This window comes from Dipteris shenzhenensis, chromosome 31 (genome assembly GCF_047967505.1).
Source record: "Dipteris shenzhenensis isolate YYH24624 ecotype China chromosome 31, Dip_SZ_1.0, whole genome shotgun sequence".
Taxonomy (NCBI): Eukaryota; Viridiplantae; Streptophyta; class Polypodiopsida; order Gleicheniales; family Dipteridaceae; genus Dipteris; species Dipteris shenzhenensis.
Window position 1 is genome coordinate 4,126,104 of NC_141626.1, and position 12,827 is coordinate 4,138,930.

General features: G+C 42.6%; 1 protein-coding gene across 2 annotated transcripts in view; it reads right to left on the minus strand.

Moving 5' to 3' along the window:
- Window positions 1-1,455: 1,455 nt before the first annotated feature.
- DCAF1 (DDB1-CUL4 associated factor 1) overlaps window positions 1,456-12,827 on the minus strand; it is a 36,205-nt gene continuing 24,833 nt past the window's right edge. The window contains exons 6-14 of one of the 2 annotated variants that reach the window (XM_087370207.1): window positions 7,943-8,040; window positions 7,012-7,435; window positions 6,295-6,891; window positions 6,036-6,215; window positions 5,255-5,854; window positions 4,997-5,128; window positions 4,745-4,863; window positions 2,918-4,649; window positions 1,456-2,501 (exon numbers count right to left, since the gene is read on the minus strand). In XM_087370207.1, the coding sequence (XP_087226333.1) occupies window positions 1,779-2,501; window positions 2,918-4,649; window positions 4,745-4,863; window positions 4,997-5,128; window positions 5,255-5,854; window positions 6,036-6,215; window positions 6,295-6,891; window positions 7,012-7,435; window positions 7,943-8,040 (4,605 nt within the window). In that variant the 3' untranslated portion in view covers window positions 1,456-1,778. Of the gene's footprint in view, window positions 2,502-2,917; window positions 4,650-4,744; window positions 4,864-4,996; window positions 5,129-5,250; window positions 5,855-6,035; window positions 6,216-6,294; window positions 6,892-7,011; window positions 7,436-7,942; window positions 8,041-12,827 lie in introns of both variants that reach the window. The other variant, XM_087370208.1, reaches the window with a different exon arrangement.

Here is a 12,827-nt window from a genome sequence, read left to right on the forward strand (position 1 = left end):
GATTTGCCAAAATCAAAACTAGCATTGAAAGCTACATAAACAGTTTTAACTGCCTTTACAAGGCTTGTATCTAAAGTAGATTTTTTGCTTTTTCTAAATGGGAAATACTCAATTAATTCATCCTCATCAGCTGTTGATATATATTTATTTATTTATTTATTTGCTACTAGTAATTTATGTTTTCAACCCATGTATATCCCCGTTTGGCCATAAAGAGTCCTATTCTTTGTACCAGCTAAAAGTAGCAAGAAAAATCAGATGCAAACCTTTCAATATCATCCAATTCAAACACATCCTCAATATCAAAGTGTTGCACTTACAATTACATGCTTCTGTATGCCTTATTTTGCTACTCATCAAATGTAAGAACCTTCAAGAAATGCTATAGGGTGCAGTAGTGAAAACTTTCCACTAGACGGGGGGTCCAAACACGGCTGCTTAAATTACAGAGCGGTCATTTAAAGCCCATGCTGGCCCCCTTGAATGAAAATTCAAGGACCTGGTTGGGAAGCATTTATTGTCTGCTACTATTAAATTACAAGGTGACCAATTTCAAGCCCCTTTAATGAGAGAGCAGAGAGGGTTTTATAAAGTAATCATCTTAGACCCTTAAAAATATATGTAAGGTCAATAGCTCAATGATTATGGTCCTTTCTAGGTCCTCAAGAAAGGCAGGGAAAACCCCAACAACCCCTCTTCTGAATTTCCTTCTTTTAGAAAAGGACTCCACTGAGTCCTACCTCTGCAGCAGCACCAAGGACATAGGAGCTTGTGTTTCCATCTTTGACTCCAAGCAATTTTTCTCCCTATTAACTTCCATTCCTATCACAGCTTCAATCAGCTCCTGTTAAAATACGTCTCCTTGTGGCTACTTTTGTCATGATTAGTCATCATGTGTCCTTGGTTGCAACAATTTCTGTGAATCAGATTAGGAAATGATCAGCAGGCAATACAGAGATTCAGCTGGATCTGTGGAACTGAACTCACTACACATACGTTGCACTCATCCCAAAGTCAGAGCCTTCACTACAAGGAACGTGATTGAAGCAGAGAGGTAGAGGTGATGACTCCCATACTATCTAGATCTATAAGGTTAAGGAGCGTGCCCACTGTTTGACAACAGCCAATGCCAAACACTAGGCCATAAGGCTATAAGGTCACGCAACAATTAATTTTCTTCAGCTAAGGCTTCAAGCACTCCGTGCCAGCTCAACAGCCCCCCTCTCGTCCCCCCTTCAAAAAGAAAAAATAAAAGCACTGATCAAACAATACTTGTGCCTAATATGAATCCAGTTAAATCCATAAATAACAAAAGAAAAAGGGTCATGCCATAAGCCAAAAACTGTCTGACAGATTTTTGTCCTATTGACAATTAAGCCAATCTGCATCACGTACCTGCAATCCGAAGACGTGTGGTGCTATTGTAAGCAGGCATCAGGAAGGTTACATAGCCGCTCAAACAAGAACGACATTCTTTGAATTTGTATTCCACTCTATCCTTCTGCACAGAAGAAATAGGAAAAGACTACAATGCACCCAGATCTCGAGCTTGAACTTTTCTATTTTCTGAAAGGCTCTCTAATTTAGAGACCTCTCAAGTCTCTTGCAAGTGCACAATGCACGTGCATGTCAATATACATTTTTGCTTTCAGCACTAGAACCCGGTAGTAACAATACAAAAGAAGTCACATTGCCTTCTTACTTAACAGTTAATTGTTTCAATACTTCCGAGAGTTCAAGATTCCTTGCAACGCCCTTCCAAAGTGCTATGAAGAGGATCAAAAGAAGCCCTCTAACATCTCATTGAAATCCTCATCAAAATCACCAAGAGAACCATCATCACCACTGCTGTAGGAGATCCTTGTATCATCATCGTCACCATCAGAAATTATTTCCACAATGCTTCCATCCACCTCAACTGTATCATCATCCTCTTCATCATTAGTATCAAAATCTGCATCAACATCCTCTTCGGCATCATCCTCATCACCACTCCCATCCTCATCATTGCTGCCATCCAGATCGCTATCATCCCCATCTTCATGAAGATCATCATCCTCTACTGCTTCCTCCTCAACCAAACTGTCTTCGTCATCTTCTGTTTCAACACCATCATCTGGATCAGAGTCATCATCCATGGGCTTACGCCTTCCAACTTCATAAAGCCTCGCAAAAGAGTCCATTTCATCATGGCCATCCAATGCAACTACTGATATCAAAGAATCGCTCGGCTCGGTAGCCAGATCTAGAACACAGCGATCGACGGAGGTGGTTGCAATATCAGTATAATCTACAGCATCCATTGTGCGGAACGCAGAGAAGAGAGGATGCCGGCCTCGCCGGGGATGAAGGGCAGATGTTATATCCTCTGAATTTCTTCTCAAAGTTGCATAAATAACATCACCACTGGAATTGAAGGTTATCACAGTCTGGTCTAAAGAAGGCACACTGCGCAAGAGTTTAAAAGACCGCAGATCCCACACTTCCGAATTGATAATTACCTACAAACAAGACATCGAAAACTCTCAATGTCAGAGTACAAACCTACACATTCATTAAAGCATAATGTCTTAGAAAAATCTGCGTGGCAAATACAAGTCCCTAGACTTATAATGAATATATGCCCCCCAGGCAGGCAGCAAGACCCTTAGTTGCTATTTGATAGAAAGACGAAACTGCCTAGAATCTGCAAAGAATGGCATATCAGCATTATTTTCCCACCAAACATGTAGCTGAGACTTCACATTGAAAAATATTCCAGCCAAACAAACACAGATAGCCGAAACAATTTCCCTACAGGAGCCGTATGCATCCATGCTTTACAGACAACCACAAAAAACAATATTCAAGAATCCCTTAAGAATACATCCAGATTCTGTCTGAAGAGCCTTGGAGAGTTTCAGAAAATGTAACCCACCTCATTCCCAGCTGGGTGGAAACTGCCACCACCATAGTCAGTGAACTGATCAAAGCGATGGATAGCTCGCGGGACCCTGTGATCCCACAGTACCCCATTCCAAAGAAGTAAAGTGTCAGAAGGGTTAAAGTGTACAATAGACTGGGCACTACCTCGCAGTACTCCTGCTGACAGGGTGTTGTCAGAAAGCCTTTGCTCTAGCTTGCTGGTTTGGACATCATAAATCAAAACTTCCCTGTGAGACTCTGAGGAAATTGCTGCAAATATACTGCCACTGTGATTAAAGCGTGCCGACCTGCAGCTCTCAAAGCTGTGGAGTGGAACATCACCCAATGCTGAAGAATTCCAAAGGCGAACATCAAAGCTTCCTGAGGATAGCAAAAGCTGCCCTGGTTGTGATCCTGCAAACTCAACAGAGCCTCCAATCTCTCCAGAGGTGGATTGCAACAATGTGATAGGGGACTGATGGCACACATGTGTTTCGAGCAAATTCGCAGAATGGCAATCAAATAGTCGAATTTCACCTGCATGACTTCCAGCAGCAAGACGGAATGTAGTCCCTAAAAATGTTGTGCAAGTAAGCAGAACTCTTTCATCCCGGCATGGTCGCAAGGGCCTGAATCTGCTGTAAACAAAATGTCTGTCCCGCCTCCGTCCATGTGTCCCACCATGAGGAGGAATCATCTCCCTGGCAGCAAGTCTTCCAGCTGTATTCAAAGAAGCATAGCACACTCTGCTTGGCTCAGGACAAACATGTGGATGGAACAATGAAAGAGGAGGAAGTGTGGTAATTGGCGCAGGGCATTGTCTATGCTGATGTTTTAAATACTGTACCACTAGTGAGTCGAGTGTGGCGCGTTCATTTTGGCATGATTGGGGCTCTGACAGTAAGTTGGAATGTGAAAGTACTGACATCAGCGCCTGATTGGGAGTACCATAAAAAGGGGGAACCTGTGACTGATGATTTTCTCCACTTGTGAAGTTGTCATTATGCAAGAACGTAGATTCTGGCTTTTCTGGCAAAATAGAAAGTGGCTGTGCTACAATCTGTCTTGATAAGGCATCTCGCTGGCCTTGTCCAAGTGGGCTAGCCAACGAGCAACTTCCATCATGTGATTGACCACTTTTAGAACGGACAGGAGACATTAAGGGAGGTAACAAACCCTCACAATCGCTTGTAGCAAGCCGCTTATTAGGAACAGGCCATGCATCCCTTTCTGAATTTTTTCTCTTTGCGGGCAGACCACTAGCAGACACGGGAGTTTTGAAAGCATCGCCAAATTCAGAGTTGCCAAGCCTAGGTGTCGCAGTAATCACATATTCATGCGTCTTTTCTATCCTCCCAACCATTTGTTTGCTTTCCTTGGGAACCCCACATGTCTTCTTTCCAGATGATGGAGTTGATTGTGGTGTTCGCTGACCTATCAACGACGGCGAAAAACTAGGACCCTTTTTCCGCGCGCTGCCTAGAATCTGATCAACTTTACTACTTGACTCATCCTCCCTCATAGGTGGTTTTGATGCTTCAACAAAGAAGCCACTGGAAGCCCGTCCCATTGGCCATTGTAAAGGCTCTGATGAGAGCTCCATGGTGTTACTCTGGCTCATAGACGCGATCTGAGATGATGACATTGAAGGTAAAGGTACCAGCTGTGCTTCTTTCAGTAATGTTGAAGCTGAACTCAGCAACCCAGAGGATACCAGATGCTCATGTATCAGTTGTAAGAGTTCCCTGAAAAAACTAATCTAATCAGCATAAGCACAAGTGGCAGAAACTTGAGCTTTTTTTAAGTTCAGCATAAATGAATAGCTAAGCATAGATGCTACCGAGCAGGATAGCTTATGGGTGTGGCAGCAGCAATGGCAGCCCTTTCTATGCGACGCAATGTTGGTGCAGCTGCATCACTAGCTGCCAAAGTACTTGCACGTCCAGCATTTGTCACAATCTGAAACCACAAGGATGTATAAGTGTAGCTTCACACAGATAGATCAGCATCAGAGCTAAGCATTTTATTACAGGTAGCTTTGCTTTGCACATTAAAGAATCTCCTTCCAACAGTAAAAGGATATGTTACATACAGCCATCAGTTCCATTGACACTTGGCCAAGCTCTGTTTGCCATCGACCTTGTTCCCCGGCCCCATTTGCAACTGTGGCACGTCCCATATGGCTGCTACCATCTCTCAACAGCTCTGAAAGCAATTTTCCTACCTGCCAGATCATCATCAGCAGACATGGTTGGTGACATTATAATAATTGATAGGACTTGTGAATGATCAATGAAATAAGAGCTGCAAAATATCACTTCTTTGAATATGAAAGGTGAAGCCTACTTGCCTGAAGTTTAGTGAGAATGTGGGCAATGGCGTCATCCCTGGCCAGTCCCAGAAGGACTCTACAGGCAAGGGCTCGAATGCAATCCAAGGATGCAGGTGGGAGAACAGTTCTTGGATAGAGCAAGTGAAGCAGAACCTTGATGCCGTTATTAGCACGCACGCAATCACGTGCTTGCCGATAACCTTGCTCCATATAAGCTGCAAGGCCAGAGCCACCCGCTACTGATCCTAAGGAAATCCTGCGGTCTCCGACCACAGCTGCTACAGGAGATGCTGTTCCTAATGATAGTGGATTGCTTCCAGACGAGTTCACAATTCCAATCTTGTCAGAACTGGCATCCCCTCTGGAGCTCCGCTCCCTAGTGTCAGTCAGACCCATAGCTGCCTGAGAAGGACGATCTCCTGCATTTTTATCTGAAATACCCTCAACTTTTGCATGCTTCTCTCTTGCTTCCACAATGGATGTTCCATTACCAGAAACAGAACTAGGATATTGCAGCTGAGATGGAGTCGGTGTATTGGATGGGAGAACTGGACGACTCGAAAGGGATGGAGGAGGGCATACCAAATTCACAAGAACCAACAAAGCTGGTTGAATGACCTGTAAGAAAATGAAATATTGACATATTAAAAACTGTTACCTTGCACAGATACAACGTTAAAGGTGGCTCAAGTTTGAGAAAAGGAATCATACAGATATAAAGGCACGCAAACTGCCCCCTTAGAAAGCAAACTCCATTGAAAGGTCAAACCATATATATATATAGCTAGTTAGTTCTTACCTCTGGCTCTGCGAATCCTGTAGCACTGGCAGCATCAAGTATCACTGCCATGCCTGACCGCTCATTGCTGAGAGTAGAACTGACAACCAGCCTTCTTGTGTATGGCATCAGTGTAACAATTTGCAAGACACCTAATGCATGCTGTGCGATATCATGAAGATATCTTTCTCCAGGTGCAACCTAGCCCAAAAAGTCAGGAGTTAAAAACATGGATCAAAGAATAGAATTAAATCACACAAATCCAACAGAAAATAAGCACCTGAGTTAGCTCAAGAAGAATTATATGACCAGAGTAGTTCATGAACTTTTCCAAGGCAGGCCATCGAGCCCTCACAAATGCTGGACCCAGTTTTCTGTCCCTCTGTATTTGTAGAAGAAGAGTATCCATAGCCTCGTTACTTAAGTCAAGAGGTTTATAAGCAGCTCGTCCACTGGTGAGGTTTCGCGAGCCACTCCTTCCCTTATAAGGTCTTAATGAATCGACCAAAATAAGGAGGTGGGCTCGAAAATACTGCCGCAAAGCAACACACGTGTGATACGCAATCTGCTTCTCAGATGATGTTAAAACTTCAGCTGATGCTGCCCGATCTGTTCGTGAAGTTGAAGAGGAACCAGACACACCAGAACCTCCCCCAGATCTTACAGCAGCAGCATTCCGAAGAAGATTAAGCATTTTACAAAGACCATCTTGGGCATCAAAAGCATCAAGAATAGCTCTAAACACAAATGCTGCTCCAAAAAATAGTGCAGCATTCCTTCGAGCAGCATCCTGGGCACACTCTAGCAGATGGAGTGCTAAACTGACGACTTCATTCACCATTTCTGCAGGTGCTGTGCAAACTCGTTCCATGACACCCTGGTAGTCATGCAGGAAATGCAGTCCCCCAAACAGTGAATTCCAACATGCAAAAACACAGCAAACATCCAAAAACTTCAGAATGGCTTCTTTACAGGAGCTGCATTGATAAAAACTTACCTGTGCAGAAGCAAATGCAAATAAACAGAGTGAAATCCCAGTATATGTTTGAGGGAGCCTTGGAACAGCAAGAATCTGCTGCACACCGCCTCTGTCCACAAACAAAGCTGAAAATTTTCGATGTGCAGCAAGAGCACATATTAATTTAAGTACATCTGACAGCATGGCCTTGTCCTTTGTACTTGCTCTATCTGCAGATTCCCGCTGCAGTAAAGCCAAGCAGACATCCACTCCTCGTTCATGTAAAACCGGGCCTAAAACTTCCATGTACTCCCCTAATCTTTCCAAACATTGCACAGAGAACCGTTCGCGTAGGCTTGAAAGAGCCTCTGCACCCAGAACACAGTCTCCCAACTCAGCAAATTCAACTTCTGTTTCTCCCTTTTCATCACCATCTTCTTCTATGCTTAGGTCGAGATCCTTTCTGTAAGTCACAAAGCAACAATTAGTGACTGACATACTGACTTCTTGTAACTTGGGAGCTATGAAGCTAGCAGAGCTTCCCTAACTCGTCTCTTTTTCATGTGTGCGTGTGCGGGTGGGAAGAGGTAGGAATAGGGTTAGAAAGAAAGAAAGAACAAGGGAAGATGCCATTGTGGGGCCAGCAACTGCTCATCAACAAAGTAAGAAATTTCCCCTGGTTACATAATTCAGCTGTTCAGGAAAGTTTCTTATACAATTTGACTGTGACAAGAGTTGTGGAACCTAAACAAGAACAGTGCATGTGTGGGTGGGAAGAGGTAGGAATAGGGTTAGAAAGAAAGAAAGAAAGAAAGAGCAAGGGAAGATGCCGTTGTGGGGCCAGCAACTGCTCATCAACAAAGTAAGAAATTTCCCCTGGTTACATAATTCGGCTGTTCAGGAAAGTTTCTTATGCAATTTGACTCTGACAAGAGTTGTGGAACCTAAACAAGAACAGAAACAAACACACCTTAAAGATTTGGTAGCAGCAGCAGCATCCACAACTGTGGCCGCTGCAGAAGTTGCAGCCGCCAGGGCAGCTGCTTTATCAAGAGAGTCTCCAAGAGCCTGCAAAATTGGAAACAAGCACTGTCAAATCATACTGGCGCATAGAGCAGATATTAGATTGCAACAGCAGTTCCTTCAGCCTGAGGGAACCGTACAGTCAGCCTGTTGTGTCTGGTTCATTCGTTTTATTTGTTTTTTTCTAGGAGCCCTAGGTGGTCAGAGACAGATCCTTTCTCTCCCTCTTCTATCCAAATCTCTGTGTAGAATGCCTGTGGAAGGTATGGCAGCGTCACTTGCATGTTTGAACTTTACTGAAGCAAGCAAGTTTGATGGGGTGAACTATCCGTTGTGGAATTTCACGGTGAAGACCCAACTTGTGCAAGGAAATATGGAACGTCTTGAATGGCTTGGAGAAGCTTCCAGTCTCAGCTTCCATTACACCGAAGAAGAAGATCCTTGAAGATGATGATTACGAAGATGGTAGTAAGATCTCAGATTGGGAGGAAAACGATGCACAAGTGCTGGTTATCATCCACTGTAGTGGCAGCAGGATACTACTTATCCAGACAGCTACCACCACGGGGGGGGTATGGTAGATCCTTCCAGACTAGTACGAGACCCAGAGTTTGACACACATGGTCAAACTTCAATCTCCAGTGGTCATATCACAAAGGCCAGGGAGATTCAAGATCAGTTGGCTGCAGTTGGTGTGACATACCTACGCTTTCTCCATTATATTTATGGATCATTATTGGATATCCTATTTTCATTTACTTTTCTTATAATCATATATGTTTACTGACCACACTTGTGGAGTTTTCTTTGTGTGAGTTCTTGTAACAAGACTTCACACCTCAGCCAATTATCTTCTGCGAATCCTGTGCACGTGGTTTAGTTCAGAGCATGCTCATATCATGGTTGATCACAATGTATGATATAGCTCATCACCTCCAGTGTGACCACATTATTTACAGTGCTGCCTATGACACCTTCAATATGTCCATGTCACCTTCAACATGACTCTATCACCGTCAGAGTGATCCAGTGTGATTCATCACCTTCAGTCTGATTTGTAACTTCAATATGATTTTACCATATTCAGTATGATTTACTTTTGCCATCTCCAGTATGGTTTCGTTTATACCATCTATAACATAGTGATGGATCTTAACTGTCCATGATAGTCACATCTAGTGACAACATGTTGGAAGCTAAAGCATGAGGTGGACTTCACATTGACTATTTTCAACCGGATCACTCTAGTATTAGATTATCAACATGCCGTACAATACTGATGATGCTTGGCACATCCACAAGGACTTCCTAACACCCATTGGGTTTCCAATACCGATGGTTTATTCCTTGACACTTTCAGTCTAGTTTGGGGTGAGTCTTGGTGTGTTGGGCAATGATGCTTAGCTTAATGAGGGCAGATCAAGTCACTTAATATTTAACTGTGAGGCCGATATGATCGTCAAAACCCATAATCTTTAAGCGTTAGGATCGGCATCTTGAACACTCACATGCATCTTAGCTAGAGCACGTTGAAGTCCAAAAAATGGGCTTCAATTTGGGTAAATTCTGAGTTGGCTAGGTCAAGTAATGAGCTTGGCAAGCCTAGGATTGCATTTGTTCTAGGCCTACTAATTTAATTAATTGTGTACATGTGCATAGGGCTCAAGGGCGAAAATTTTTTAAAACCTAATTTAAAAAATAGTATTCTAACTTAGAATACTAATTAAATATCATAATTAGAGAAGAAGATATTAGAAATCGTTTTTTAACCTTTTTAGAATGTTTTAATGCTGCTTTTTTCTGATTTTCTCAGCTCTTAGAAGCTTTCTGCCTTCCCTTGGGGGCTTTAAGAATACGTGTGATTGACATTGTGGAGTCATCTCTACAAGACGATTTAGTTCTAAAACTGTAGTCTGTTTCTAATCCTCCTAACTTGAAGATTTACAGAAATTCTGCTTCAGCTTGCTCCTTTCTTACTTCTCACGACCGGGACAAGCCATGAGGCAAGTGCACTTTGCAAATTCAGCCTCTATCTAAGATTGTGATTCATTTACACACAGTTTTTCTCAGTTTCAGATTTCGTTTTTCACTTATGGTCACTTCTGAAAGTGAAGTCACTTATTTCTAACCTATATACCTTTGTAAGACTAGAATATATCCAATTGTACAAATTTAGATTTTTTGTTGTTTAAAAAGAGAAGAAAAAAAAGGTAACAAAATTTTTTGAAAAAAAAAGGAAGACATACTTAGCAAGCGAAGAAACACTTATGTTGTCATAAGTGCCCAAGCATAAGCAGCTATACTGGGTTTATAAAGACCCACGGAGTCTCTTGGGCAAACCCAGTGCTTACTAAAATACGTCAACAGAAAGAAAACAAGAAATAAAGAAGAAAGGAAGAAGGTGACTAAGCAAAAATAAACAAGCAAATCAAGAAACAAAATCAACTAAAAAATAGGAGTAAAATCTCTCTCTCTCTCTGTCTCTCTCTCTCTCTCTCTCATGTAGGAATGAAAGAAAGAGTTTACAAAACGAACTAATTATTTAAAACATAAGAAACTAAATTAACCTCTTACACTTATGTACCGCTTCCTACAAAGATGCAAAATTACATTCCTAACTTAGAAAGCACATGCATACTCAATCAAACTCTCTTTTGAATCCAAAAGAAAAACGGGCTATTCAACTCCCCGCTTTTTGTTTTCCGCTTATGTTCAATCATTCTAAACATACCTAAAGCCGATATACCATAGATAAAAACTTCATGTATAAGATTATGCATACTTTTTTCATTATTTTTCTTGATTATACCTCTTGTGTATTAATAAAGTGATCAAATTAGTACACTGAGAGATCCACTTTAATCACAACATACACAGTAACTAATCAAATTATCAATCACCATAAATTAAATCACAGGGAGCTAGAGCGCTCCTACTCAAAAACAAAGACACTAATTGACCCCAAACACTGGCGCCAGCCCCTTGCGGTATTTCTTTCATATTCATATAAAGCCAAGAGGCTGATTACAAGGTCTCTTGAAAGCTGCACCACAGGCAAACCACTGCCCCCAGACTTCCAACATCCTGACACCTTGCAATTTCTACTCAACTTTATATGGCGAATATATGCATCCAATCACTAGGCAATCTCGCACTCTTCCTTCCGACCAAGCGTGCAACAAAACCCAAAGGCATAAACTATATGTCTGCTTACTGAACCTGCACAACCAAGTGCCCAACAAGCCAAACACGACCAAACAGTTGCAAAAAAGCCAAAGACAGCCAAAACTCTGACACATCCAACCAAGAAAACCCTTCAAAAACAGGTCGCCCCTATCTGTAGTCACCCTGGCCACTGCCCAACAGCATAAATCAGCCTTCCTTTGCCTAAAAACAGTACCAAACGCAATAACCAGCCAACAAACAGTCTGGAAACAGCAGGTAGGCAAAAACTAGCCTTCCTCCAAAATAGATCATCCCACCTAAAAAAGGTAGGATCGGCAACAGCCGACAGAAATCAGCCAGAAATCAGTTCACCCCACTTTCTGCAGCCTGCTTGCAACCCGAGAAGCAGCAAGAACTCTCCTCCTCGAGCCCGAAAATCAGACTTTAGAAGAATTCGCAGCACCTCTTGCTCAGCTTCCGGCAGGGGCAGCAGCATCCAAACAAGTCGCCCTGCCTCCTAGAGGTCACCAGCAGTAGCAGAAGACCAAAACTCAGCCAGAAAGAAAGTCGCCCAGCTCCAAGCACACTCCAGGGAAAATTGCGATGGATTTTCTCTCTTTCTGGCCTGATTTTGACCTCCTGCATATCAAGCATGTGTCCTATGCTGTTTTTGGAGTCTCGTGCCAAAAATAGAAAATTTTTATTGCACCCTTTTTTGCCCCTCTGTTGCACACACTGGTCCTAGGAACTCATTGCCTCGTAATTGGCCTGCACATTCACAATTTCAAAGGGCCCACTAGGAATTTTAATTTCCCAAGTCCCACACACGTGGCCACACTTCCGTGCCCTAGAGGCCCAAGGCAGTCACCTAAATTACGGGAGTCTCAAATCAAAATTCCGAGACACACCCAAGCTAAATGAAGGCCCATCGAGACCCTCCATTAGAACCACCCAAACAACACCGCAAGAGTAGCGCCTTAAATAAAGAACACAAAAACGATTCCAAACGAAGCTCACCATCGCCAGCAAATTTCAAAACCAGCAACTCCGCATAAATTCACGTCCTCGTGAAAAAAACGCCTAACTTGGCTAAGCTTTAAAATGATAGGGCAGGTATTGATAGAAAAAAGGCATTGCATAAAGTCAAATTCATAAGTGAAAAGATAGAAGTTTGCCTAAAAGACAACACAATTAGTGCCCATAGGGAGTCAATAAAGGTTCTCTGCCTTGAGTAGTCCCTCTAAAATGGTTGTATTTGGAGTTTAAGGGTACTCTGCCTTGGGTTGTCCCCCAACAATGATTGTATTGTCTATGATTGTATTAACCATCGAGTTTAGACTAAGGGAGGTGACGAGTGATGGTCTACCCTTGCCAGTGGCAAGCTGACTGAGAAGTCATTATCACACAGGAGGTGTTGGATACTTGGACTTGTTCTTTGCAATATTGCAATAGAGGGGTGTTTGGTCTACTCCTTGTGTGTTGGGTCTCACACTCTTTGCTCTGAAAGGGGTGTTGGAGAAATCATAGCCAAAGAGTGTGTTTTGGTGTGTTACTAAAAGTTCTAGTAGTAATTCTATGTGTGAGCACCATGTGTCAATTTGGGAGCTAGCACATATACATTTGGTACTATGAGTGTGCGCCTATTCTATAAAGGCTTGTACTTCTCA